General features: G+C 31.6%; 4 protein-coding genes across 5 annotated transcripts; 3 read left to right on the forward strand and 1 right to left on the reverse strand.

Moving 5' to 3' along the window:
* Positions 1–4986: 4986 nt before the first annotated feature.
* Positions 4987–10507, forward strand: LOC107958684 (eukaryotic translation initiation factor). 2 transcript variants are annotated; one of them, XM_016894520.2, is made up of 9 exons: positions 4987–5538; positions 6236–6307; positions 6589–6684; positions 6839–7063; positions 7629–7726; positions 7981–8068; positions 8275–8625; positions 8720–8962; positions 9065–10507. In XM_016894520.2, the coding sequence occupies exons 1-9, from the start codon at positions 5362–5364 to the stop codon at positions 10085–10087; spliced, it is 2373 nt and encodes a 790-aa protein (XP_016750009.2). In that variant the 5' UTR covers positions 4987–5361; the 3' UTR covers positions 10088–10507. The 2 variants fall into 2 exon arrangements, with proteins under 2 accessions (XP_016750009.2, XP_016750010.2); XM_016894521.2 differs by having other exon boundaries at positions 5061–5538; positions 6851–7063.
* Positions 10508–12159: 1652 nt separating this feature from the next.
* Positions 12160–14925, forward strand: LOC107958685 (protein SUPPRESSOR OF GENE SILENCING 3). The gene is made up of 4 exons (XM_016894522.2): positions 12160–13293; positions 13400–13694; positions 13836–14145; positions 14638–14925. Exons 1-3 carry the CDS (start codon positions 12313–12315, stop codon positions 14081–14083), a joined length of 1524 nt encoding a protein of 507 aa, XP_016750011.2. The 5' UTR covers positions 12160–12312; the 3' UTR covers positions 14084–14145; positions 14638–14925.
* A 296-nt stretch (positions 14926–15221) lies between these two features.
* On the forward strand, positions 15222–20062 carry LOC107960795 (adenine nucleotide transporter BT1, chloroplastic/mitochondrial). The gene is made up of 3 exons (XM_041112715.1): positions 15222–17314; positions 18991–19152; positions 19234–20062. The coding sequence occupies exons 1-3, from the start codon at positions 16775–16777 to the stop codon at positions 19708–19710; spliced, it is 1179 nt and encodes a 392-aa protein (XP_040968649.1). The 5' UTR covers positions 15222–16774; the 3' UTR covers positions 19711–20062.
* An 85-nt stretch (positions 20063–20147) lies between these two features.
* LOC107958686 (uncharacterized protein At2g34160) lies at positions 20148–21945 on the reverse strand. Its single transcript, XM_016894523.2, has 5 exons — positions 21627–21945; positions 21277–21325; positions 20883–20945; positions 20710–20774; positions 20148–20414 (listed from the first exon to the last, which is right to left on the reverse strand). Exons 1-5 carry the CDS (start codon positions 21735–21737, stop codon positions 20334–20336), a joined length of 369 nt encoding a protein of 122 aa, XP_016750012.1. The 5' UTR covers positions 21738–21945; the 3' UTR covers positions 20148–20333.
* Positions 21946–22574: the final 629 nt, after the last annotated feature.

The following is a 22574-nucleotide window of genomic DNA, read 5'->3' on the forward strand; positions in this document are numbered from 1 at the left end:
AAAATATAGAGATTCTGTTTTAAATTTGAGTGAAATATAAAGATTAAAATTAAAATTTAACCATTTTTGTATGATCTCAAAAAGGTAAAGGGGTTAAAGATGAAATTTAACCATAACCTTTTCATGTCAAAAGAGAGGAAAAAAAGGGTCCCACTGTCATGAGAGGAAGGCCGAAGGTTGTGCAGATATGACGATCAATTTTTAATAGTTTAGATTCTTTTGTTCATTGTACTAGTAAAAATGTTGTACTCCAAATCCAAACTTGTAGAATTCTCCACACTCTCTCTTTGGGGAACTTTAATTATCGTAGTTGGGTTAATAGAGTGTCTTATACAAATGCAAAAAGAAAAAAGAGAGGATAAAATCTAGATGAATCTAAATTTGTATATGAATAGCATTATTTATCTTACTGGAATTACATTATAATAGAATATTTTATAATTTGAACCATTCTATAAATTTAGTAAAAAATAATTTTAAATTATAAGATAATTTACCATTAAAAAAACCTATTTTAAAAAATCTTACCTAAAAGTGATTGGTCTACCTTGATGTAAAATGTAACGAAATTCCATGGTATAACGTAATGATATATGAGTTTGGAAATTCTAGAATACATCAGATGACTCATAAAGACCACAATGATGTAAATTACCGAATTCTAATAGACGGTAATGGTGAAAAATGAATAATTAAAATTCAGATCAGCACATGTAAGTCACTAAGTTGGAGTGATAGTTTTTTTTTGATAAAAAAGTTGGAGTGATATTTACTTACAAAATAAAAGGGACGTCACAAAGCGATAACCGGTAAAAATTAAGACAAAAACACTTAAATCTGCACACATTGTTAAAGAGAAGTGTTAAAAAATGAAAAGTAAATAGATATACTTTTTCTGAAGGAAAAAAAAAAACTTATGTAAATGCTTTTCCAAGTATCAGTTTTGTCCTTGTATAATTGTGTTATTGCTCTCGACAAATTGATTCTAAGTTTTCCTTCGGGTTTTTTAGTAGCCATATTCAAGTTTCATTTATGCTTATTAATTTTGATGTAAACTTTTACACTTTTATTAAAAACACTGTCTTGTAAAATAATTATAAATATTTTTTATAAAAAAAATAAACTTTCATTATTTAATTGCACTACAATAAAGCAAAGGAGAAAAAAAAATGTTATTCACAACTATGCTTGGTTGATGATGTCATTGGCCCCCAAATCACCCCTTTACATTGGCAAAGCACAAAAACAATCTCGACATAACCCAACCTCTTAATGTTGAAAACTAAAATCAAACTTGTGAAAACCAACACTAACTAAAAAGAAACTAAAACTAAATGTTTAATACATTAATAATTACGAATGGCTAAATGTTTAATAGATTTCATCATTTTTATTAGTGTGGGTTTGTTCGAAAAAGTAGTTCGATAATTAAATTTTAGTATAATTATTTATAAGTTTATATATATGATATGTTTAATCATTGTAATTAATAGATATCACATAATTGAGTGCAATTGAGATATCTTATTTACTTGCTTTAATTATTATGGCAAGTGTTGACGGTTGAAAATCAAGGAAATTACACGTAAATATTAGTTATGACGACTTTTGAACTTTTTTATTTTTTATTTTAATTATTAAATCATGCAATTACTATTTCAATCATCGGACATGAAATACATAATTAACATGTAATTTACCTAACCCAACCAAAACATATTTAGAAAATTAAAAATCATTGTAATTATAAGAGGTTGGAGTAACTTTGAAATTACCCCCTAAAATTTGTTTGGATAACGTTAAGTAATTAAATGAAAATGTAATTATCAGGGTAGTAATTATACTCTATTGTAATTGTAAAGAATTGTAACTCATTAGATATGTTTGGTTTGACAAATTTTAATTATATTCTCTATGATGTTTAGTAGCGCAAGCTGTAATTACAAAAAAGAGTTACACAGCTAAATAATTTATTAAAAATATTAATTACCATCAAAATTACTAGTATGATAAAAAATTTCTAAATAATAAAAATTAAAATCAAATCAGCACATGTAATATATCAATCTAAGAAAGTAATCAATAATGCAATTAATAATAGAAATAATAAGAAAAATAAACATTATATACAATTTTATTTAATTGTTTTAACATTCCATATTTGTTGGGTTATTCCATTTTTAGCATTTAACATATGCTCGTTGATATCATTTGTTAGTCATTGACTAAACTCTTCATCATCTGAATTTGAATTTGTATCATTAAATTTATCAATATCCCATTCTTCCATGTAGCCTTCAAAGTATGGATGATTTTAATTCCATCTATGAATAAAGCTACGGAGTGTACAACATGCAAGTACGATCCAAACTTTTTTTTTATATTATACTAAGGTGATGCTAATAATTATTTGTTTAGAACGACAATTGTTATCTGAACGACATTTCAAAGCTTAGAATTTGTCAAATTAAATATTTTGTGAGCTGTTTTTAATGCTTGTGTTCAGCTCTATTTTCTCAAATAGTATCGTACCCTACGATATTGTGTAATAAAACTTTTTATATTCAATTAACTATCATATACTGCAAAATATTTAGGTTCATAGTGTAAACAATCTGTAGTTTTTATTATAAAAACTCATATAAACTTATTATAGAGAAAATTTTATACTAGATTATAACCTTTTTTTAAAATACTTAAATTAAGTTAAAATTTAATATTAAAATTTACAACATAAAACCTTTATAAATGCCAAATAACTCATAAATAATATAATTTTTTACCATAACTTTAAAAAGTTTTTTTTATAAATAAATTATAACACTTTTTTTGTAAACAAATGTATTGTTTTTTTGTGATGTATAAAATGGACACAAAAATAAGTTACATTCATTTTTTTCTATAACTTTTACATTATAACATTTTTATAATATACTTTTTGACCATGACTTATAGGATTTAAATAATATAATTTTTTGTCATAACTTTATAAAATACACAAATTATTTTTTATGATATACTTTATTAAGATTTATAATATAAATTTAGAAATTTTAGATATAACCATCTCAAACATTCATATATGTTCATACTTATAATATAATTTTCACAATTTAAACTTGTATAAAAAATAAAAATTTAAAGTTAAATCATATATGATGTTTGAAAAGTCATAGGATAATTGAATTTGTATGTAATTATCTACGTAATTACTCCAATTCTCGCACACCCTCTAAGAATTAAAAAGTGTAATTGAAGTGCTTTAATTATACTAAATTCAATAGAATTCATTAATTACAATGATTATCCAAATATGTCATTATTATGTAATTATAAGTAATTACACTCAAATTCAATTATTAGGTGATTTTCTAAATATTACCTAATGTCTAAATTTATACATTATTTATTCACAAAAAAAGAAAAACATTATTTCCTTTGCTAGAAGTATTATTTTAAACATATTTTAGCCGATGAGTTAATAATAAGCTAACTTTGATTTTTTAGTATAAAAAATATTTTTAACACATTTTAGCACATAAATTAGTAATAAGCTAATTTAGTTATTTAATTTTTAGCCACTCACAAAATTTATTTATTAAAAAAAAGAAAAAAAGAAAAATTTATTTGAAGAGGTATTGTTTTAGAATTTTCATCCTTTAATTTAAAGCTTAATTTTTATATTAACTATCTTTTATTCTTTTAATATAATTATAGTTCGAATGCAAGTTATTTTTTAAAAAATAAACACTCGATCATAAACTATAACTTTAGTTAAATGTTTAATTTTTTTAAGTAGTATAATGTTTTGGGTCGAAATAAGTTTTGATAATATCTACTTTTTAATATAATGTTTAAAACTATCCATAATTTTTTTTCAACTCATAAATAGGATGATAATAAGCTTCAACAAATTCGAACCTATACGTAGTTTTGCATTGACAATAATATTCATACTAATCGAATTAAGACTCAATTGACATTACTATTTATATTTTCATACTAAATTTATCGTAATCTTATATGAAATTTTATATAACATGCTTATAAACATTAACTCCTACACAGTCAGTCAACAGGTAATATCATGTCTTTAACATTTATAAAAATAAATACGAAATAATTTTACCGTTAATAATGTTTTTGGTGAAAGGCCTCTTTAAAATAATTACATTTATGAATAAATTTATTACAATTAATGATAGTATCACGAAAATACATTTTGAAAATAAATAAGAATAAATATTAAAATTATACATAAATTTTAATTTAACATATGATATTATGTATAAATTTTGATTTTATTTATAAAATATTTATTTAATTTAATTTTCATAAATCATTAGAATTAACATCATTTTACATTTATATATTGTATACACAAACAATAATATTAATCCAATATAAAAATAAATGTATGTGTTAATTTCTTTAAACATATACAAATAAATTAAAATTAAAATCAAAATTAAAATTTATTATTTATAATTGTATCTAAATTTAATATTTATCCCGATCAAATAACTCTACAGATATCACGTAATTAACGCTAATTATCATTGAGATGGTAGTTTTCTTTTTTATTACATTTATTTCTATTTGGAATTTATTAAACAAGTGGAAAAGAAAATTTAAATTACAAAGGAGTTTTTCCTCAGGAGAAACAGATAGTAAAATAACTAGAGAACCGTAAAATTTTAGGAGTTTTTAAAAAGTCATCAAGTGATTTAATAAAATATAAATTATATTTAAAGTTAAAAACATTTTCTAATAAAAGATACAGATTCTTCGATAATTATACATTCTTTATTATTTATTTTAGTATTTTTATAAATCTTGTGATTGAAATTTATGTTGGATTTAATAATATTGAAAACGTAAAATTATTATTTTTTAAATGTCTCATATTACAACGTAAATTCCGACTTCGAGAAGAGGTAAGGGTAAAGTTATCAATTAACGCCAAAGGCAGTCTAAGGGATAAAGACGTAATTATGTATGTAAAATAATAAATATAATTCAGAACCAGATGCATATAAATGAAAATATCGACTCAAAAAAGAAGAAAAGAAAAAATAAGAAAAGAAAAACCCTTTCCAAAGAAGGGTTTGTTTTTCCTCACTACCGTCCTCACATCCTTTTTCTCTTCTCTTCTTTGCGCCACCCGCAGAAGAGAGAGAGTAAAAAAGAAACTCACTTTCATCACGTCTCTCTCTCTCTCTTAGATATAAAAAATCTTCCTTCCTTTTTAGGTTTTTCTTTTTCAACATTCAGATTCAGCGTTTTAGATATCGCTGAGTTGTTGGTTTTTATATATCGGACGGCTGAGATTGGATCTTACCTGAGAAAAGAAATCGAGGTATGCAGCAAGGTGATCAGACAGTGTTGAGCTTAAGACCTGGTGGTGGTCGAGGGAGTAGATTCCTTGGTGGTGGTTCTTCTTCATCGTCATCCTCTTCTTTATCTTTTGGTTCACTTTCTTCTGATCTTCCACTTTTCCGTCCTCATGGCGGTGCTCCTTCTTCCTTTTCCATCAAGGTTATATGCCTTTTTTTTTGGATCTAGCCTTTTTGATGTTGACTTTAGTTGCTTTTTTTAAAAAAAAAATTAAACTGCTAGTGTAGCAGCTATTACGTACTACTCTTTTGAGATTGAATATTTTGATGGTAGATTTGATTTTAGCTGAGATAAAACATTTACATATTTTATTTTTCGTGACTTAGTTTCTAACCTTATCCTTTTTGGTTTAGTAGCATACTTGTATTTTCTTTAATTGGAATGCGCAGAAAGATATTGGGCATTTAAAAGAGGAAGAATGTGTTTAGCTTTGTTCTAATTCCTGGTGGGGCACTTAATATGTGTACTTGACAGAAAAAAAATGTAGTCCTTAGTTGGGAATTTTTTGAGTTGAGTGCCTAAAGAACCTACAAACACCAAGTATCTTATATATATTTTGAAACAAATATAGATATTCCATTTTTTGAAGAGCGATTGCTTGTCCCAAAGTTTATTTCAGCACACGGACAAGTTTTTTTAGCACGCACGAGCACATATGAAATCAATCAAATTCAATTGTGGAATTTTGAAATATAAGATAATAATATATAGTTCTATAGTTTCAAATTCTATTTACTTGGAGAAAATTAGCTAATACAATTAAGTTGATATTTTAATTGTATGGACCTTTTTTTCCCCATAATGAGTAACTAATTTATCAGTTGCTTTACTGTTATAGGCAGGAGACTCACGATTTGATGGGCGTGAATCTGTGCGGTACACTAGGGACCAGCTTTTGCAGCTTAGGGAGGTAATTGCACGAACTTGTGCTTAGTAATATAATTAATCTGTGCGTCAGTAGCCTATTGTTGCATTTTACATCTAAAAACCAAACAGAAAACCAGTAAGCCTTCATTTGCATGCATGGAAGTTCTTCAATGTTGTTAGCATTCTGCTTCAATTATATTGAGTTAGTCATGCAAATAAGCTGTTCAGCATTTTTCCTAATTGGTTTTGGTTCTACTGAATTGAAATTAAGGGCAGTTTGACTTTTCTTGATAGAATATATGATTATGTTTGCCATCACTTTAGGCTGTAGAGGTTTCTGAGGAGATTCTTAAAATCAAACGAGAAATTGAAGTGGAACTCTTTGGTGAAGATCAGAACTGGGCTCGTGGAGAAAGCAATGTAAGCTCTAAGTGCTTGCTTATTTTATAACTTTTTAACGATCTTATTCTTGTAGCAACAAACCACCATGACAAAATTCCTGTATTTCCAAATATTACTACCAAGCAATCATTCTTTGTTAACAATTGTCTATTTTTTTATAATCTTTTTCTAGTCATCAAATCAGGTTCCGACCCGTTATACTGAGCCTGACAATCGTGATTGGCGCAATCGCTCGGCACAGTTTCCTTCTACTGGAGAGGAGAGGTCCTGGGAATCACTTCGGGATAGAGAATCGGGAAACCGATATGACTCCAGACAGCCTGAAGCTAATCAATTTAATCGTCAAGATCAGCTCAACTCTCAGTTCTTAAGGGCCCAAACCTCTTCTAACCAGGGGGTAATTCTCATAAAACGAGATTCTTTTTGTTTTTGAGATATCATTTGCCTTCTTTTCTTTATTGTTTGTGTTGGCTATTGCCGGAATTGTTAGGATGCTACTTCTTGGGGTTGTTAGGTGGGTATTTAAGGCATTTTGTGACATATTACTTGGTCGATGAGCTATTTGTTGGTAAATTTACATTGGGCATTTGTGATGCATTGGCTGTTCTGCTCCACTTGACATCTTGACCTCTAGGCATTTAGTTCAATCAGAGAAAGTTAATTGAATGAGTACACCATTGATTTTTTGTTTTTAATAATTTTTATGTATGATAATAGACGGTTCAACAGTGTTAGTAACCTTATAGTTAGGATTTTTCTTTTCTTTTATTTATTAACTCATCTGCTTCATTTCTGCTGCATTTTCTCAATTTTTACAAAGTGAGTCCATTCTATGGACTTTGTCACCTGCTTTGTTCATATTATTTACTCCTATTACTCTTAAGAGAATCAAGTATTTCCTGCTGCAATATATGTCTATAATTTGGTTTTGGCATTAATATTCCTTTCCTTTGTTGAACCAGGGAGGACAAACTCCAGCCTTGATTAAGGCTGAGATACCATGGTCAGTCAGAAGGGGTAATCTTTCTGAGAAGGAGCGTGTCCTAAAAACTGTAAAAGGGTAAATCTTTTGAAAATATGTTTCTTGCATCGTACATTGAATCATACACATTCTATTGATTTTGTTGATACACCATAAATTTAAATAGCTGGTCACATGGGAAGATATTTTTTCTTTCATAGCCAAATTTATCTTCTATTGCGCATGCAGTTATGGTTTACAGTTTTTTAAAATCCTGCAAAGTGGTTTTGATATCAATTTATGATATGATAGTTAATTACTGTTTTTTGTAAATAGTTTTGTTTTATGTGCAGTATATTGAACAAGTTGACTCCTGAGAAGTATGATCTTTTGAAGGGCCAACTTATTGATTCTGGCATCACATCAGCTGACATCTTGAAGGTTATTATTTTTGCATTCTGTTATTTTTTTTACTTCACTGCACAATGTTCTGTGCATTCACACTTGTTTGTACATTCTATTTGTATAAATGTATATATATGCATACACGCTTCATGCGTTTCACTTAATATGTGTTCTTTTAGTTACTGTATTTGCAAGTGACATTAGTAGTGACATCACTGATGGTATCTCTATTATCTTTACAGGGTGTTATTTCTTTAATTTTTGAGAAGGCTGTTTTGGAACCCACATTTTGCCCTATGTATGCTCTTTTATGTTTTGATCTTAATGATAAGCTCCCCTCATTCCCATCCGACGAACCTGGTGGAAAAGAAGTTACTTTTAAGCGACTCCTGCTGAATAACTGCCAGGAGGCATTTGAGGGAGCTGATAAAATCAGGGAAGAAGTGAGGTTGATGACATCTCCTGAGCAAGAGATGGAGCGCAGGGATAAAGAAAGGATGGTCAAGCTCCGGACTCTTGGTAACATTCGTTTAATTGGTGAGCTTCTGAAGCAGAAAATGGTACCTGAGAAGATAGTCCATCACATTGTGCAGGTTATTGCCATTGCCAATACTACGTTTCTCATCAATCGAACTTGAACAATTGGTAATTTACTAAAATAAGCTTTTTGCCTATTCTGATGGACAGGAACTTCTGGGTCAAGATTCTAAAGCTTGCCCTGCCGAGGAGAATGTTGAAGCCATTTGTCAGTTCTTCAATATTATTGGTAAGCAGCTTGATGAGAGCCCAAAATCACGGCGCATAAATGATGTGTACTTCAACAGACTGAAGGAGTTGACTACAAATCCTCAGCTTGCACCAAGACTGAGATTTATGGTTCGTGATGTTCTTGATCTGCGTGCAAACAACTGGGTTCCCAGGCGTGAGGAGGTAACTCATAAATGCCAACAAATTTTTTGTTAAGATTAGACACAATGTTGACATGTCCATTTTAATGGGTTTTGATGTCTTTTTTTGCATTGATTATTGTAGGTGAAAGCCAAAACAATTACAGAAATCCATTCGGAGGCTGAAAAGAATCTTGGGCTGCGTCCAGGTGCTACTGCAAGTATCAGAAATAGTCGTGTTGTTTCTGCTAGTCCAATGAGTCCTGGTCCTGGTGGTTTTCCTATCAATCGTCCTGGTACTGGTGGTATGATGCCTGGAATGCCAGGAACTAGGAGGATGCCTGGTATGCCTGGAATGGATAATGATAATTGGGAGGTTCCTAGAAGCCGGCCGTTGCCAAGGGGTGATGGACTGGGTACCCAGTCTGGAGGGCGTGCCTCACCAGTAGTCAATAAGTCGACTTCAATGAATCAAAGGCTATTACCTCAAGGTAGTGGTGGCCTAATGAGTGGTAGGACAAGTGCCCTGTTGCAGGGTAGTTCAACCCCTCCTGCTAAGCCACCCAACTCAATTTTAGGTGCTGAGTCTGTTGCACAAGCTTCTCTTTCCCCTAAACCTGCTCCGGTGGAGAAACCACCAACTCAGGCTGCCAGGCTTAATACAGATGATCTTCAGAGAAAAACACGGGCATTGTTAGAGGAATATTTCAGCGTTAGGCTACTAGATGAAGCATTACAGTGCGTGGAGGAACTAAAATCTCCAGCATACCACCCTGAGGTTGTTAAAGAAGCAATCTCCGTTGCTTTGGAGAAAAGCCCACCTTGTGTTGAACCTGTTTCAAAGCTTCTGGAGTACTTGTTTATTAAGAAAGTTCTCACAGCTAGAGACATTGGTACTGGATGCCTACTCTATGGTGCCTTGTTGGATGATATCGGCATTGACTTACCAAAAGCACCAAATAATTTCGGAGAAATAATTGGAAAACTTGTTCTGGCTGGGGGATTAGATTTCAAGGTGGTGAAAGAAATCCTTAAGAAGATGGAAGATGACATGTATCAGAAAGCTGTATTCGATGCAACAATAAGGATCATTAGCTTAGATCCTTCCGGGAAAGCTCTGTTGGATGCTCAGGCGATCGAAGTTGATGCCTGTACGAGTCTATTCTAAAATTTGCAATCTACTTCACGTTACTATATCCGTCCGACCATCCATCCATCGCTTTTTATCACCGCTTCAATATAATGTCCCCTGCCGGTTTTCCCTGTTTTTCGAGGCGAGCAGCTTGTAGTATTTTTGATTGATGAAGTTAGAGCTACCTGCAAAGGACAGGTGAAATTTTATTGAGTTGTATGTTTTTCTCCGGGTTGATAGAGGTGTTTTATTGAGAAAAAAGAAATCGAAACATAAATGTCATGTACATTACCTTTTAGGTGAAGTGCATGCCAAAATTCTCGGGGAAAAATGGTCTCCCTTCATTTAAGGGATCCAGTTGTTTTTTTGACACAGTTATTTATTTAGTTTACTGAACTTAGTCAAGTTTTGTTCCGTCTTTAAGTGAACTCATCATAAATTAAATTTCATTTCATATATTTATCTCTATATAAGCATGAATGTTTGGAGCTGGATTTGTCACATTGCTTGCATTTTATGTTATGTACGTATTTTGTGTGCCAGACTGCCAGCTAAAGTGAATTTCTTTTTTCTATGAAATTGTGGTTTGGTTGGTGATTGTATCGTGATTTTTCTAAGACCAGCACGAATTATTGAGTTTTACTGATTCGAAATTGATTATTTGTTTTTTTTTAATTTTGAACTAATATTATACAATGGAACAGTTTTAAATGGTAACTCCCTTGCACTGGAATTAAATTTTTTTATAATATTTGAAGATAAATGTGAAACTAGTAGAACCTCGTAGGTTTAATTTCAATGAAATTAAATAATTTGTTTGAATCGTTTATTTAGCCTCTAAACCTAACAAATTTAAACTAAATATGGTTACATGAAATTGATGATTCTTGTAAAATTGGAATTATATAAAAAATTAAGAAGATGAGACAAATATTTATGTATATTAGAATTGTTTTCCAACTTTTGAAGGTTTAGGTTAAAATAATTTATTTAGATAAATTAAATTTAATTAAAATATGAGCTAGACTTGAGTTTATTGGTCTTATATATTATATGATTTGTAGCATATAAAACTTAATTTTTATAATAGTGAAGTATTAAAATGTAAATATTAAAAAATATTATTTATTTAAAATTTTAAATAAAAAATAAATAATTAGATAATAAATTAAAAATAATATAATTTTTTGTAAAAGAAATATATGTAACAGCTTCAAATGAATTTATTTTTTTCTTTTTCATATGTAATATTTGTTTTATAGTTCATGTTTGGAATCAGTAATCGTTCCTTTCAGCAAAATTGATTCTAAAATTTAAATTTACGTTTTCTTTTTTAGAGTACAATACGTTTTACTATTCATATTTATTGGAAGACTAGTATTTATAAATATGAAGTGTATTAATACCATATATAAAATTGAGTCAAATATGACTAAACTTGATCGTGAATACTTCTTACTATAGGGATGGCAATAGAGCAGGATAGGAGTTGATGTAGTTAGAGACAGATCTAGGAGACTGGCAGGGGCCTTGACCCCTTAAAATGAAAAAATTTCTATTTGGACATTTTATAATTTATAAAATTTTAAATAAGTAATGATAAAATTATACTTTTTCTCCCTAAAAAAGATAAAATTTTAATTTAATCATCTAAAAATTATAAAAATATAAGCTATTAAAATAACAAAATTAATTTTTTACTATCATAAAAATGTATAATTAATTCTGACCCCCTTCCAAAATTTTTGGACTTCGTCCCTGCCTCTCTAAGTCATATTTTTAGATCCACCATTGAATGTAGTTAAATCTACCACTACTCCATACTACACCGCTTCATTATAAATATATACTCCTAAAAATCGAAGTGTTGGATATATCTATTTCTATTCCACTCCATTTGGTTCTGCCTTAACTTTCTTTTTGATGAAAAAGTTTCCTTTAAATTTAATTTATGTTATTTTAATATCTTCAATATTTTTCAATACAAGAAAAATATTTAAACATAATTTTTCAAATAATTTAAACATAAAACAAATAAATTTTGTTAACATATTATTACAATTTTACCCTTTTAATATATATATTTAAAAAGAAACCTCATTTCTAGTTTCCCTTTGTCTACATGTATCTCTCATGAATCACGCGAGTATTGATTGTGTCGGCGCCGTGTCCGATTCGTGTTTGATTTCTTTTGTTCCGTTTCCCGGCGTTTCAGACAACGGTACGAGGGGTTTCCAGCATTAGTATTTAAAGATCGGAGGATGAGTTCGAGAAAAGGAGGATCAAAAGGGAAAGAGGTATGTGGAGTCTCTAGTCCCAAGGTTGACCAGCTAAGCCATGGTGTAGCGGAAATGAACTTGGATTCTTCACAAGATGATGGTGAGTGGGAAGTTATTCAAAAAAAACCCAAGAATAGAGGTGGAAGCAGTGGTGCAAAGCCATGGGGTTCTCAAAATTCCAACCCTAAACCTTGGGATGGAGGCATGCGGGGTAATGCTAGACCTGGAAGAGGCACCGGCGGCAATGCTTGGGCTAATCATGGTGCTGATTCTAGGATGGCAACTGGCCGAGGGAATTCAAGGCCCCAAATAGTCAACAAGAGCTTGGACAACAACCAAGTGCCTTCCTATCCTGTCATTCGCCCGCCTCTTGAGCATGGTTGGAATTGGCAATCAAGAACTGGTTCCAATCCATCCAAGGGTTTTCAAGATGGATATGAGAAAGACAATCTCAACGCTGAGGCTGAAAAAGACAACGATGTTGATGATCTTGAGGATGATTCGGACGACGTTGCTGCTGATGATTCTGACAATGAGCTTCTAACCGATGAATTTGATTCAGATTCAAGTCAAAAGAGCCACGAGACAAGAAAGAAAAATAGATGGTTTAAGAAGTTTTTTGATAGTTTAGATAAGTTGCGTGTGGAAGAGATCAATGACCCAGCAAGGCAGTGGCATTGCCCGGCTTGCCGTGGCGGTCCTGGTGCCATTGACTGGTATCGAGGCCTTCAGCCATTAGTGACACATGCGAAAACTAAAGGATCAAAAAGGGTGAAACTCCATCGTGAACTTGCTGAGCTCTTGGATGAGGAATTGCGTAGAAGGGGTACTTCAGTTATCCCTGCAGGTGAAGCTTTTGGGAAATGGAGGGGTTTAAAAGATGAAGAAAAATATCATGAAATAGTCTGGCCTCCTATGGTAATCATAATGAATACGAGGCTTCAACAAGATGATAATGATAAGGTACCCCGAGAACTTGTACTATTTCTGTTTTCCAGTTATAATTCAAAGGAATTTAATTAAATCTTTGTAATTACTGAGGAGCTATTTATTGCGCTGTGTACTTCAGTGGATTGGTATGGGAAACCAAGAGCTGCTTGACTATTTCAGCTCATATGCTGCCGTGAAGGCTCGCCATTCATATGGTCCGCAGGGGCATCGTGGGATGAGCCTTCTGATTTTTGAGAGCACAGCAAGAGGTTATTTAGAAGCTGAGCGTCTGCATAAGCATTTTGCTGAGCAAGGAACGGATAGAGAGGCTTGGGAACACCGTCGGGTCTTATTTTATCCAGGTGGGACGCGCCAACTCTATGGTTACATGGCAAACAAGGAAGATCTGGACATCTTCAACCAACATTCTCAAGGTTCTCTCCTACTGAAGACAATGGTTATTTGCATGCAGGGATAAACTGCGGGATAACTTTATTGCACGAAAAGTTTCTTTATTATTTTCTGCCGATTCTTATGCATTTAATTCACTTGTGTGTAAATGTTATGTTGATTAGGAAAATCTAAGCTCAAGTTTGAGATGAGATCTTATCAAGAGATGGTTGTTAATCAAATCAGGCAAATAAGCGAGGCCAACCAGGAGCTTATTTTTTACAAGAACAAGTTCGCTATACAGCAAAGGCTCAAAACTGCCCTTGAAGAGTCTTTTGGTATTGTGAGCGAAAAGCTCCGGAAGACAATGGAGGAGAACAGGATTGTGAGACAGAGAACCAAAATGCAGCACGAACAGAACAAGGAAGAGTAATTGTTTTAGTTTCTGATAATTTACATCCAAATGCAGATGCAAGCTAGTGGCTTTCTTCACAGGTTTGTTGCTAGACGTATGGTTGTGGCGTACTAATTACTAATTTATACCATAGAACATAACTTCATTTTAGTAAGTTACTGGTTAATCATGTCTTTGCAATCATATTTATCTTAACTAGCCAGGGATGAATATGAAAACTTTGCGAATATCTTTATATGTTTGCTATGCTTATACATCTGTGATCTTATTTTTGGATATGAACATGAATATGAATATGAAAACTTTGCGAGTATCTTTAGATGGTGGAGATGAATATGAAAATTTTGCATCTTCAAGGAAAGTTCCGGGTAGCTTTTCATTTTTATTTAGTAGGACCAAGCAGTTTAGTATGGCCTTAGAACTTTGAGATGCTTTAACTGGAAAAAACATCCATGTCCAAACCATCTCTTTCAGAGCATGTTAGTGTATTCCCTTGAACTTTTCCATGTACTTGATAAATTACATTCTAGTTTCTGTTTGATGTTAACTGTTTTGTATATTGCTCTTCGCAGATGGATTTCCAAGAACAATTCTTCAAGGAACAAATCAAATTTATTCATGAAGCAAGGGATGAGAAGGAGGAGAAGTTTGAGAAGCTGCAGCAGCAACAGCGTGAGAAGTTTGTCAAGCAATCTACTAATACTTCAAATACAGAGGAATACAGGCGTAGGTATGTAATTTTGATGCTAATGTGAATTTCCATGTGTAATCGGATCGAAACATGCTAAAATGCTGCTACACCTCCTTTTATTTGTTTATTAATTTGTCTACATCAATCATGAGATACCATTTTTCTTTCTCTTTTCATTTGTAGGGCGGATGAAATTGCAAAATTCATAAAGCTCCAGGAATGGACAAATAAGTTTTCTACATAAATTAAATTTGATTAAAATATGGGCGAGACTTTTGAGTTTGATTCAATCGCAAATAAAACTTAATTTTATAATAATATAATACTAAAATATAAACATTAAAAATATGTTTTGTCTATTTAGAATTTTAATAAAATCATCTTAAATAATTACATATTAAATTAAAAATAGTATAAGTCTTTTGTGAAAAAATATATGGACTAGCTTCGAATGATTTTAGATTAGTCTTTTTTTTTTTTTTTACATATTTTTATGTTTGGAGTGAGTAGTTGTTTTTCAAAACAGTATTGATTTCAAGATTAAATTTACGTTTTCTCTTTGAAAGTACAATGCGTTTTACCATTATACTTAATATTTGTTGGTAGATTAGTATTTATAGATATGAAGTGTACTAATACCATATATAAAATTGAGTCGAATCTAACCAAACTTGATCATGAGCACTTTTTGGATGTAGAGATGGCAATGGAATGGGATAGGAGTAGATGTAACTAAATTTACCATTGCTTCATAGTTGGTGTGCTTTGTTCCACCAACTGCACCGTTTCACTATAAATATTTAATTTTGAAAATCATTATCACTTTTTGTATGTTAGATGTATCCATCTTCATCTCACTCCGTTTAGATTTAGTTTTTATTATTTTAATATTTTCAATTTTTTTGATAAAAAAATAAAATATTTAAATTTAAAACATATAAATTTTTTATAACATATTATTTACAATTTTACCTTTTTAATACATATATAAAAAGATAAAATAATCCTTTAGCGAGGTAAGACAATCAATTATCATAATTATTTTATATCTATTATCAAAAAAATTTTTACTGTGCCTTTCCCCGTATTCTCTTTTTAAAAGAAAAAAAATCACTTCTTTTAGAGCGGGCGAATTCAAAATCAATTTACTATCTTTATTTAATTATTATGTATATAATTAAGGTAAGTATATTAGGTTAATTATAAACATGGTAAAAAAATATACTACCGAAAAAAAAATAAATGGCAAAAATGATATAAGCGTGATTCAAGGATATGTTGTTCGCCTTGTTTTTTAGACTGAATCGAATGGCACTGCATTTAGCACTATAATTATAATAACAAAATAAAAAGTAGCACTAAAAGATTGGCGCTAATATCACTGCAAAAAAAAAAATATAAGGTGCAAAACCAGTCATGGAGATGGAGCCAAAGAAAGTTATAAAAATTACAATAATAAAATAACGCAATTCCCATTATGCAGTTTCCCGTAAAAATCAATATTCAATACACAGCAAATTACTGAAATCTCCATAGCTACAGAAGAGAAAGAGAGTAGAGCCCAGCTTCAAAATCACTCCATTTGTATGATAGGAATTTTTTAAGTACAACAAAAGCGAACCCTACTAATTATATTCCTTTTTTGTGTTTTGATTTTCTAATTTAAGGGAAAAGAAAAAGAAGGAAACCCGTGCTTGTGAGAATCAGATTCATTTACCTACCCTCCCTCTTGTTTTCTCCCCTTCTCTTTTCCCCCTCTCTTTTCCATTTTAAGGGTTCTATTTTTTTTTTTTTTTTTTGCATTTGTTTCTCGTTTCTATCGCTTCTTCTCTTTGGGTTCTACGAAAAATTTGATTTTCTGAAAAAAAGTTGGAATTTTTATGTGCCTGTTTGCTAAAAGTCGAACCTTTACTTCACAGTTATTTTATCTTAGAACAATGAAAAAACGTATTCAATAACCCTGGAAAGGAAGACTATTTTTTTCAAATAATAATTCTCTTATTTTTTTTATCCCAATAATGAGCAATAAAGGAATGGCGTTGTTTGATGATAAGAGAGATATGTTTTTCTCTATATGTGATTTGGGTTTTCAATGGAGTCTCGAGCCAAATACTTCTTATCCAGGTGGCTTATTTGCTAGCGTTGGTCAAATGGGAATGGGATTTGGCGCTTCACCCAACTCCCCAAATCCGCGTAACAAGGACGGAACCAAACCTCCATTTTCTGATTTGTTTGTCAAGTATTTACCGATTCGGGTTATAGAATTACCGGAAGGTGAAGCGGCGTCGACTAAGAAGAAAAAGAAACTAGAGTTGAAACTGAAAATCAAGATTCCTAATCCTTCATTAAGGAGGTTAATAAGCGGTGGCATAGCTGGGGCGATTTCAAGGACTTGTGTTGCGCCATTGGAAACAATAAGGACCCATTTGATGGTTGGGAGTAGTGGGAATTCCACAACTGAGGTGTTTCATAATATATTGCAGAATGATGGGTGGAAAGGGTTGTTTAGGGGTAACCTTATTAATGTGATTCGAGTTGCACCTAGCAAGGCGATAGAGGTAATAACTCCCTTGAATTACAAATGGTATTTTTATGAATATTATCCAGTTTGTTTATCATTTTTGTGGTATTGAATATTGCAATGTTGGTTAATCACTTTGCTTGGTTTTTGAGCTTTGTGATTTTGTATATGCAGTATAAAGTATATTGGTTCGATAGGTATTCTTGAATGTGAATGATTCGGATTTAACTAAATGCGAGCCTTTCTCATGTCTGTTAATGTGTCTAACTGCATTTCTTGTTTTTATCTACTGTGGTTGTAAACTGAGTGCTGCGGTCGCTACTTTCATATGTTTGTTGTATTGGTTTATAATTTCATTTGAACTGTTAGGCTGTCTGTTCAAGCAAAAGGGTAGATTGTCACCTTAACTATAGATTAAAGTGGCTGTTTTCTGATTGGTTGGATAAGGAAACAAAGCTTAATTTACATTGGAAAATTGTGGCAACCTCTGGAAGTAACTTTGATGTTTCATTTTCTTACTGCTCTGTTTTTTGGACATGTCATCAATATGGATGTTAAGGCAGCATAACATAAAAGAAGAATAAGAACTCTCATCATAATGACAATTTTATGTATATACTGTTGTACCCTTCTGCTCCATTCAAAGCCAATTAATTCTCACTGAATGATGTTTCCATGTCTTAGTGATGTTATCTTCTTGATCTTCTCATTCTTGTCCTCACAAGATTGAGTATATATTACATGTTTTGATAAACATCTACTTGCTGTCAAGTGTCAACTGTTTCTATCTTGTTAAATATCATCAACTGAATGTGTAATTGACTAAGGGTAGTCTTCTTTTATGGTTCTTATCATCCTAAAAGATGAACAAACTATACAAGGAGATGTGTGGAACCCAGGGAAGAAGACAAAGAGGAGTTGGCAGTGGCCTCGCCTCCCACCCCCACCCCCCCCAAAAAAAAACCACAAAAAAAATTAGATTTGTCATTTAGTCCCTTAAATTTTAGGAAATTACATATTAGTATAATGGTAAAATTGCACATTGCCTCCTCCTAACATATTAGTATAATGGTTTCGTCCCTGGCAGAACCATTGAAGATGTAATATTTATCATGTAGGTTAATAGTGTTGGCATCAATCTTCCATTGTTCAATACTCCTCCTAACATGATTCATAACATGGTTCAATAGTCATGATGGCATCGTTCTTCATTTATCACTTGTTAGTGAACATTGCCATCATGAGTTTTATGCCTTTTTTGTAGATTACTTCTGCTACTTTGTCATTGTTGGTTATGCTTTACAGTTTAATTCCTTAACTCATTTTTCTAGTAGAACCCACGAATGTTTTAAGCAAGCTTTTCTAAGGGTTAATCTATGCTTGCATTTTTCTTCTTATTACTAGCCACAGGGGTGTTTCTTGTTGGCTTGTTGCAATAATAGTTTTGCAAGCTTTGTCCTTGTATGCATCACATGAACTGATGTCATACAGAACTAACGGAAGGCCTCAGACAATGAACATGATTTGGCTATTGCTAATGATTTTTTCTGCAGCAAAATGATAGCAAAACAGCTTAGCTGCATCTTTCTGCATATTATGCTTCTATGCTGTATTCATCTTGAAACATAGTTGTCTTTTTTAGTCAAATGAGAGTCAAATGAGAGTTGCAATTATTCCTGACATATTCATATGCTAATTTCCCATGTACTGCAGCTATTTGCTTTCGATACCGTGAATAAGACTTTGTCACCCAAACCTGGGGAAGTATCAAAGATTCCAATTCCTCCCTCGTTGGTTGCAGGGGCTTGTGCTGGAGTCAGCTCAACTTTGGTGACCTATCCTCTCGAGTTAGTTAAGACTCGACTAACTATTGAGGTAAACACAGTCTAAAATTTGCAATTCACATTTTAGAAGTTTTTGTTTTCACTTAAATCCGGGACCTGTGTTTACTCGCAGAAGAATATGTATGATGGTATACTCGATGCTTTCTTGAAAATACTGCAAAGGGAGGGCCCTGCTGAACTTTATAGAGGTCTTGCTCCTAGTCTCATTGGAGTTATTCCATATGCTGCCACTAATTATTTTGCATATGATACTCTACGGAAGGTTTACCGCAAAATTTTTAAAGAGGAAAAAATTGGGAACATTGAAACTCTTTTAATCGGATCATTAGCTGGTGCTATTTCAAGTAGTGCAACGTTCCCGCTCGAGGTGGCACGTAAGCACATGCAGGTTGGAGCTCTGCATGGAAGACAGGTCTACAAGAATGTGATACATGCACTCTCAAGCATTCTTGAACAAGAAGGGATTCAAGGTCTATATAAAGGTTTGGGTCCTAGTTGCATGAAGTTAGTACCTGCTGCTGGGATATCTTTCATGTGCTATGAAGCATGCAAGAGGATACTGGTTGACAAAGATGAAGATGAAGCATAGAGTCTCTGGTTAAAAGGAATAAAAAACTCATCTTTTTGGAATTGAAGAATGAGATGGCATACATTTTAGGTTCATCTTTTTATTTTTTATTTTTAAACAATTTTCTCCTGTTAAATTATTTATTTTTTTGTTGAGGAATCAGTTTCAGCTAGCGGCATTTGCAAGATAAGAAATGACGATGAAAGTAAAATTAGTTGGCATACTGCTTTCTTTGAAGAATGGAGTAGACTTGTTGAGCAATGTTTTGTTTTGGTAACTTGTTTAAGTGGGATTTTACTCTTTTTGATCCTTTTTCTTTTTGTGCAAGTCATTTGACATGTTATCGAGTGTATAAAAAGTGTTATTCTTTTAACTTTTTACAGTATTTAGAAGTATCTTGAAAGCAATGGAAAAACCAAAAGCTTAACCCAGTTCATATAGGGCATAGAAGAAAGGAATTAGCAACAAATTTGAATAATATTGAATAACAAAGAACCATAGTATTTTACAAAAATTCCTAAAATCTCATCATCACAATGACTAAGCTTCACTCACAAGCAAGCAAGAAAATAGCTATTAAAAGATACTCACAATCAAGTAACACAGCTAAAATTGAGGAAACATCTTATTCTTAACTTATAGCTTTACTCATCATCTAAGGCTTCCTCAGCAGCAGCTGCCATCAACTCATCAAACTTCTCTGACTTCCCCAGCAGTATTTCAATCTACAATATAAGAAATTGCTTGCTTTCAGCCTCTTATATTAAGATAAGTTCAACCATTTCATGAGAATTAATATAAGAGATCTAAATGATTAAAAATGGATGAAAGTAATACAGATGACTTTTACTATATATTAACACCATTCAATAGCTGTGGGGGAAAAAATGACAAAATAATGAATTGATGTTTCATCCCATTTTCTAACCTACCACTTTACAGAAGTGTTATGTATTTAGTGTGAGCCATGGGATAAACTTAACTTAGAAGTAAATTATTATATATGTATTTGCAACTTACTTTTGCTTTTTGTACTGGTCGTCCCCCTGATTCCTCTCTCATGTCAATGGTAGAAGTCATGATTTCTGCCAGATAATGCAAACATATATAATATATATATATCATGATACTAGTTTTGAGTTCTCAACATGAGATGAAAGCTAAAAGAAATCTTGTTAAGGTAAGAATCTTACTTTTCTCAACAGCCAGCCCGTTGTTCTTCAATATCTCAGCAATGGTAACAACAGTAGCAATAGCTGTCAGCAGCATTTAAACCAAGTTGTAAAGAAAGACAAGAAAAAGCAAAGAATCGGTACATGTTTTTCCCAACATTCTAAACTCACAGTACTAATCTGGCATTGCAACAGTAGCATAAATTACATGCCATAAATGACGTACACATAGCATGTACGTATGTATGTCAAGGTAATGTGTTGTATTTCAACCTATGTTTTATAAAACAAAACGTTCACTTTGTTCCTTGTAAGGAAGCTATCAATGTAAATGACATATTCAAATCCCTCAAAATCTAAACAAAAAACAAGGTGAAATAGAATGGAAGTGTGAAGAAAAGCAAAAAAAGAATACCCATTCCAAGAGCAGAGAGTTCCACCTCATTGTATTGCTGCATATACCTCTGCCAAAAAGGAGCAAAATAATCGTTTAAGCAACCAATAAGAATCTGTTTTGTTCATTTTTTTTATTTTTGTTCTTATAATTCCCATTTGGTTAAATCATGATCATAAACCATCCAGCAAATCAAACAGAACGCCACAAAAAAATCCGAATAGGAAATCAAATAAAAACCCTAACTTATAATATTAAAGCTATTATTATTCATTAACGACTAAAAACAGAAGACTGCTACAACTTTCAGAGCACGTCAAAATGATCACTGAGAGAAAAATTGAGAAGCAATAAAAAAAAGGTGAAGGAACCTTGGCGAGGTTAACGTAGAAGAAAAGGGGTTTCTGGGTATTGGAGACTTGGATACGATTCTTCTTGCTGTTGGAGGCAGAGGAATCCACTCCCTCAGTAGTCCCCACCATTTTTGTTGTTCAGAAAGAGAACAAAAACCCTAAACTGTTGATCACCACGAAACACAAGGGGAGGGGGGAGATGGGAGATTTGATCTTTCAGGGCTCAAAAACCCTTGAATTCAACCCCATCTCACCACTACCCCTCCTCTTTTATCGGGGTTTTCCATGGTTTTCGATAGAATCGATGATTTGGTTTGGTTTCAAACAAAATGATACGTATCAGTATCATATTACTTTTATTTTATTTTATCATCTTTTTTTAATTAAATTGTTTTTACTTTACAAGTAACATTAAATAATAGAATTTTATATTGTATTATATTATTTATATTTACATATAATATAAATTTGCATCTATGTATATATTTATATTTGAACCAAAAATATATATTTATATAAAATTTTAACTGAGTTTTGTATCCTGATTGAGTTTTATATCAACTCAATTAGTAAAATACTTAAAAGAAAAATAAAAAATTTAAAAAATTATTTTTATACAATTTTTATAAATTATTATTAGAAAATTAATTTTATTTTATAATTTTTATATAATATTTTTTATAAATAAATTAAATCACCTCTTAAAAGAATCAACCCTGCAAAAAAAAAAAGCCAGTTTTTTATTAATGTTAAAAATAAATCTATTTTCATTTTTTTTTACTAAAGTAAGTGCGGCTATAAATTATTATCTGAGTACTTAAAAAATACATGACTGAGTTGATAACTTAATTTACACCAGAAAGCCTCACAAACAAAATGTTATGATTAAACATTTACATTCTTGTTTAAAAAGAAAAGAAAAAACCGAATTATTACTGAGTTATCACTTCAAACACAATTGTGACA

The sequence above is a fragment of the Gossypium hirsutum genome, chromosome A05, assembly GCF_007990345.1.
Source record: "Gossypium hirsutum isolate 1008001.06 chromosome A05, Gossypium_hirsutum_v2.1, whole genome shotgun sequence".
Classification (NCBI taxonomy): domain Eukaryota; kingdom Viridiplantae; phylum Streptophyta; class Magnoliopsida; order Malvales; family Malvaceae; genus Gossypium; species Gossypium hirsutum.

What these genes read in the sequence shown, in the direction of transcription:
- LOC107958686 (XM_016894523.2), bottom strand. Translation starts at nt 21,737, where the DNA reads ATGGTGGGGACTACTGAGGGAGTGGATTCCTCTGCCTCCAACAGCAAG. An exon ending in TCTACGTTAACCTCGCCAAG is followed by an intron (nt 21,326 to 21,626) that starts GTTCCTTCACCT and finishes CCTTTTTGGCAG; the next exon opens with AGGTATATGCAGCAATACAA. An exon ending in CGGGCTGGCTGTTGAGAAAA is followed by an intron (nt 20,775 to 20,882) that starts GTAAGATTCTTA and finishes ATTATCTGGCAG; the next exon opens with AAATCATGACTTCTACCATT.
- LOC107958685 (XM_016894522.2), top strand. Translation starts at nt 12,313, where the DNA reads ATGAGTTCGAGAAAAGGAGGATCAAAAGGGAAAGAGGTATGTGGAGTC. An exon ending in AACAAGATGATAATGATAAG is followed by an intron (nt 13,294 to 13,399) that starts GTACCCCGAGAA and finishes TGTGTACTTCAG; the next exon opens with TGGATTGGTATGGGAAACCA. An exon ending in CTTCAACCAACATTCTCAAG is followed by an intron (nt 13,695 to 13,835) that starts GTTCTCTCCTAC and finishes TATGTTGATTAG; the next exon opens with GAAAATCTAAGCTCAAGTTT.
- LOC107960795 (XM_041112715.1), top strand. Translation starts at nt 16,775, where the DNA reads ATGAGCAATAAAGGAATGGCGTTGTTTGATGATAAGAGAGATATGTTT. An exon ending in CACCTAGCAAGGCGATAGAG is followed by an intron (nt 17,315 to 18,990) that starts GTAATAACTCCC and finishes CATGTACTGCAG; the next exon opens with CTATTTGCTTTCGATACCGT. An exon ending in AGACTCGACTAACTATTGAG is followed by an intron (nt 19,153 to 19,233) that starts GTAAACACAGTC and finishes GTTTACTCGCAG; the next exon opens with AAGAATATGTATGATGGTAT.
- LOC107958684 (XM_016894520.2), top strand. Translation starts at nt 5,362, where the DNA reads ATGCAGCAAGGTGATCAGACAGTGTTGAGCTTAAGACCTGGTGGTGGT. An exon ending in AAACCTCTTCTAACCAGGGG is followed by an intron (nt 7,064 to 7,628) that starts GTAATTCTCATA and finishes TTGTTGAACCAG; the next exon opens with GGAGGACAAACTCCAGCCTT. An exon ending in CATCAGCTGACATCTTGAAG is followed by an intron (nt 8,069 to 8,274) that starts GTTATTATTTTT and finishes TTATCTTTACAG; the next exon opens with GGTGTTATTTCTTTAATTTT.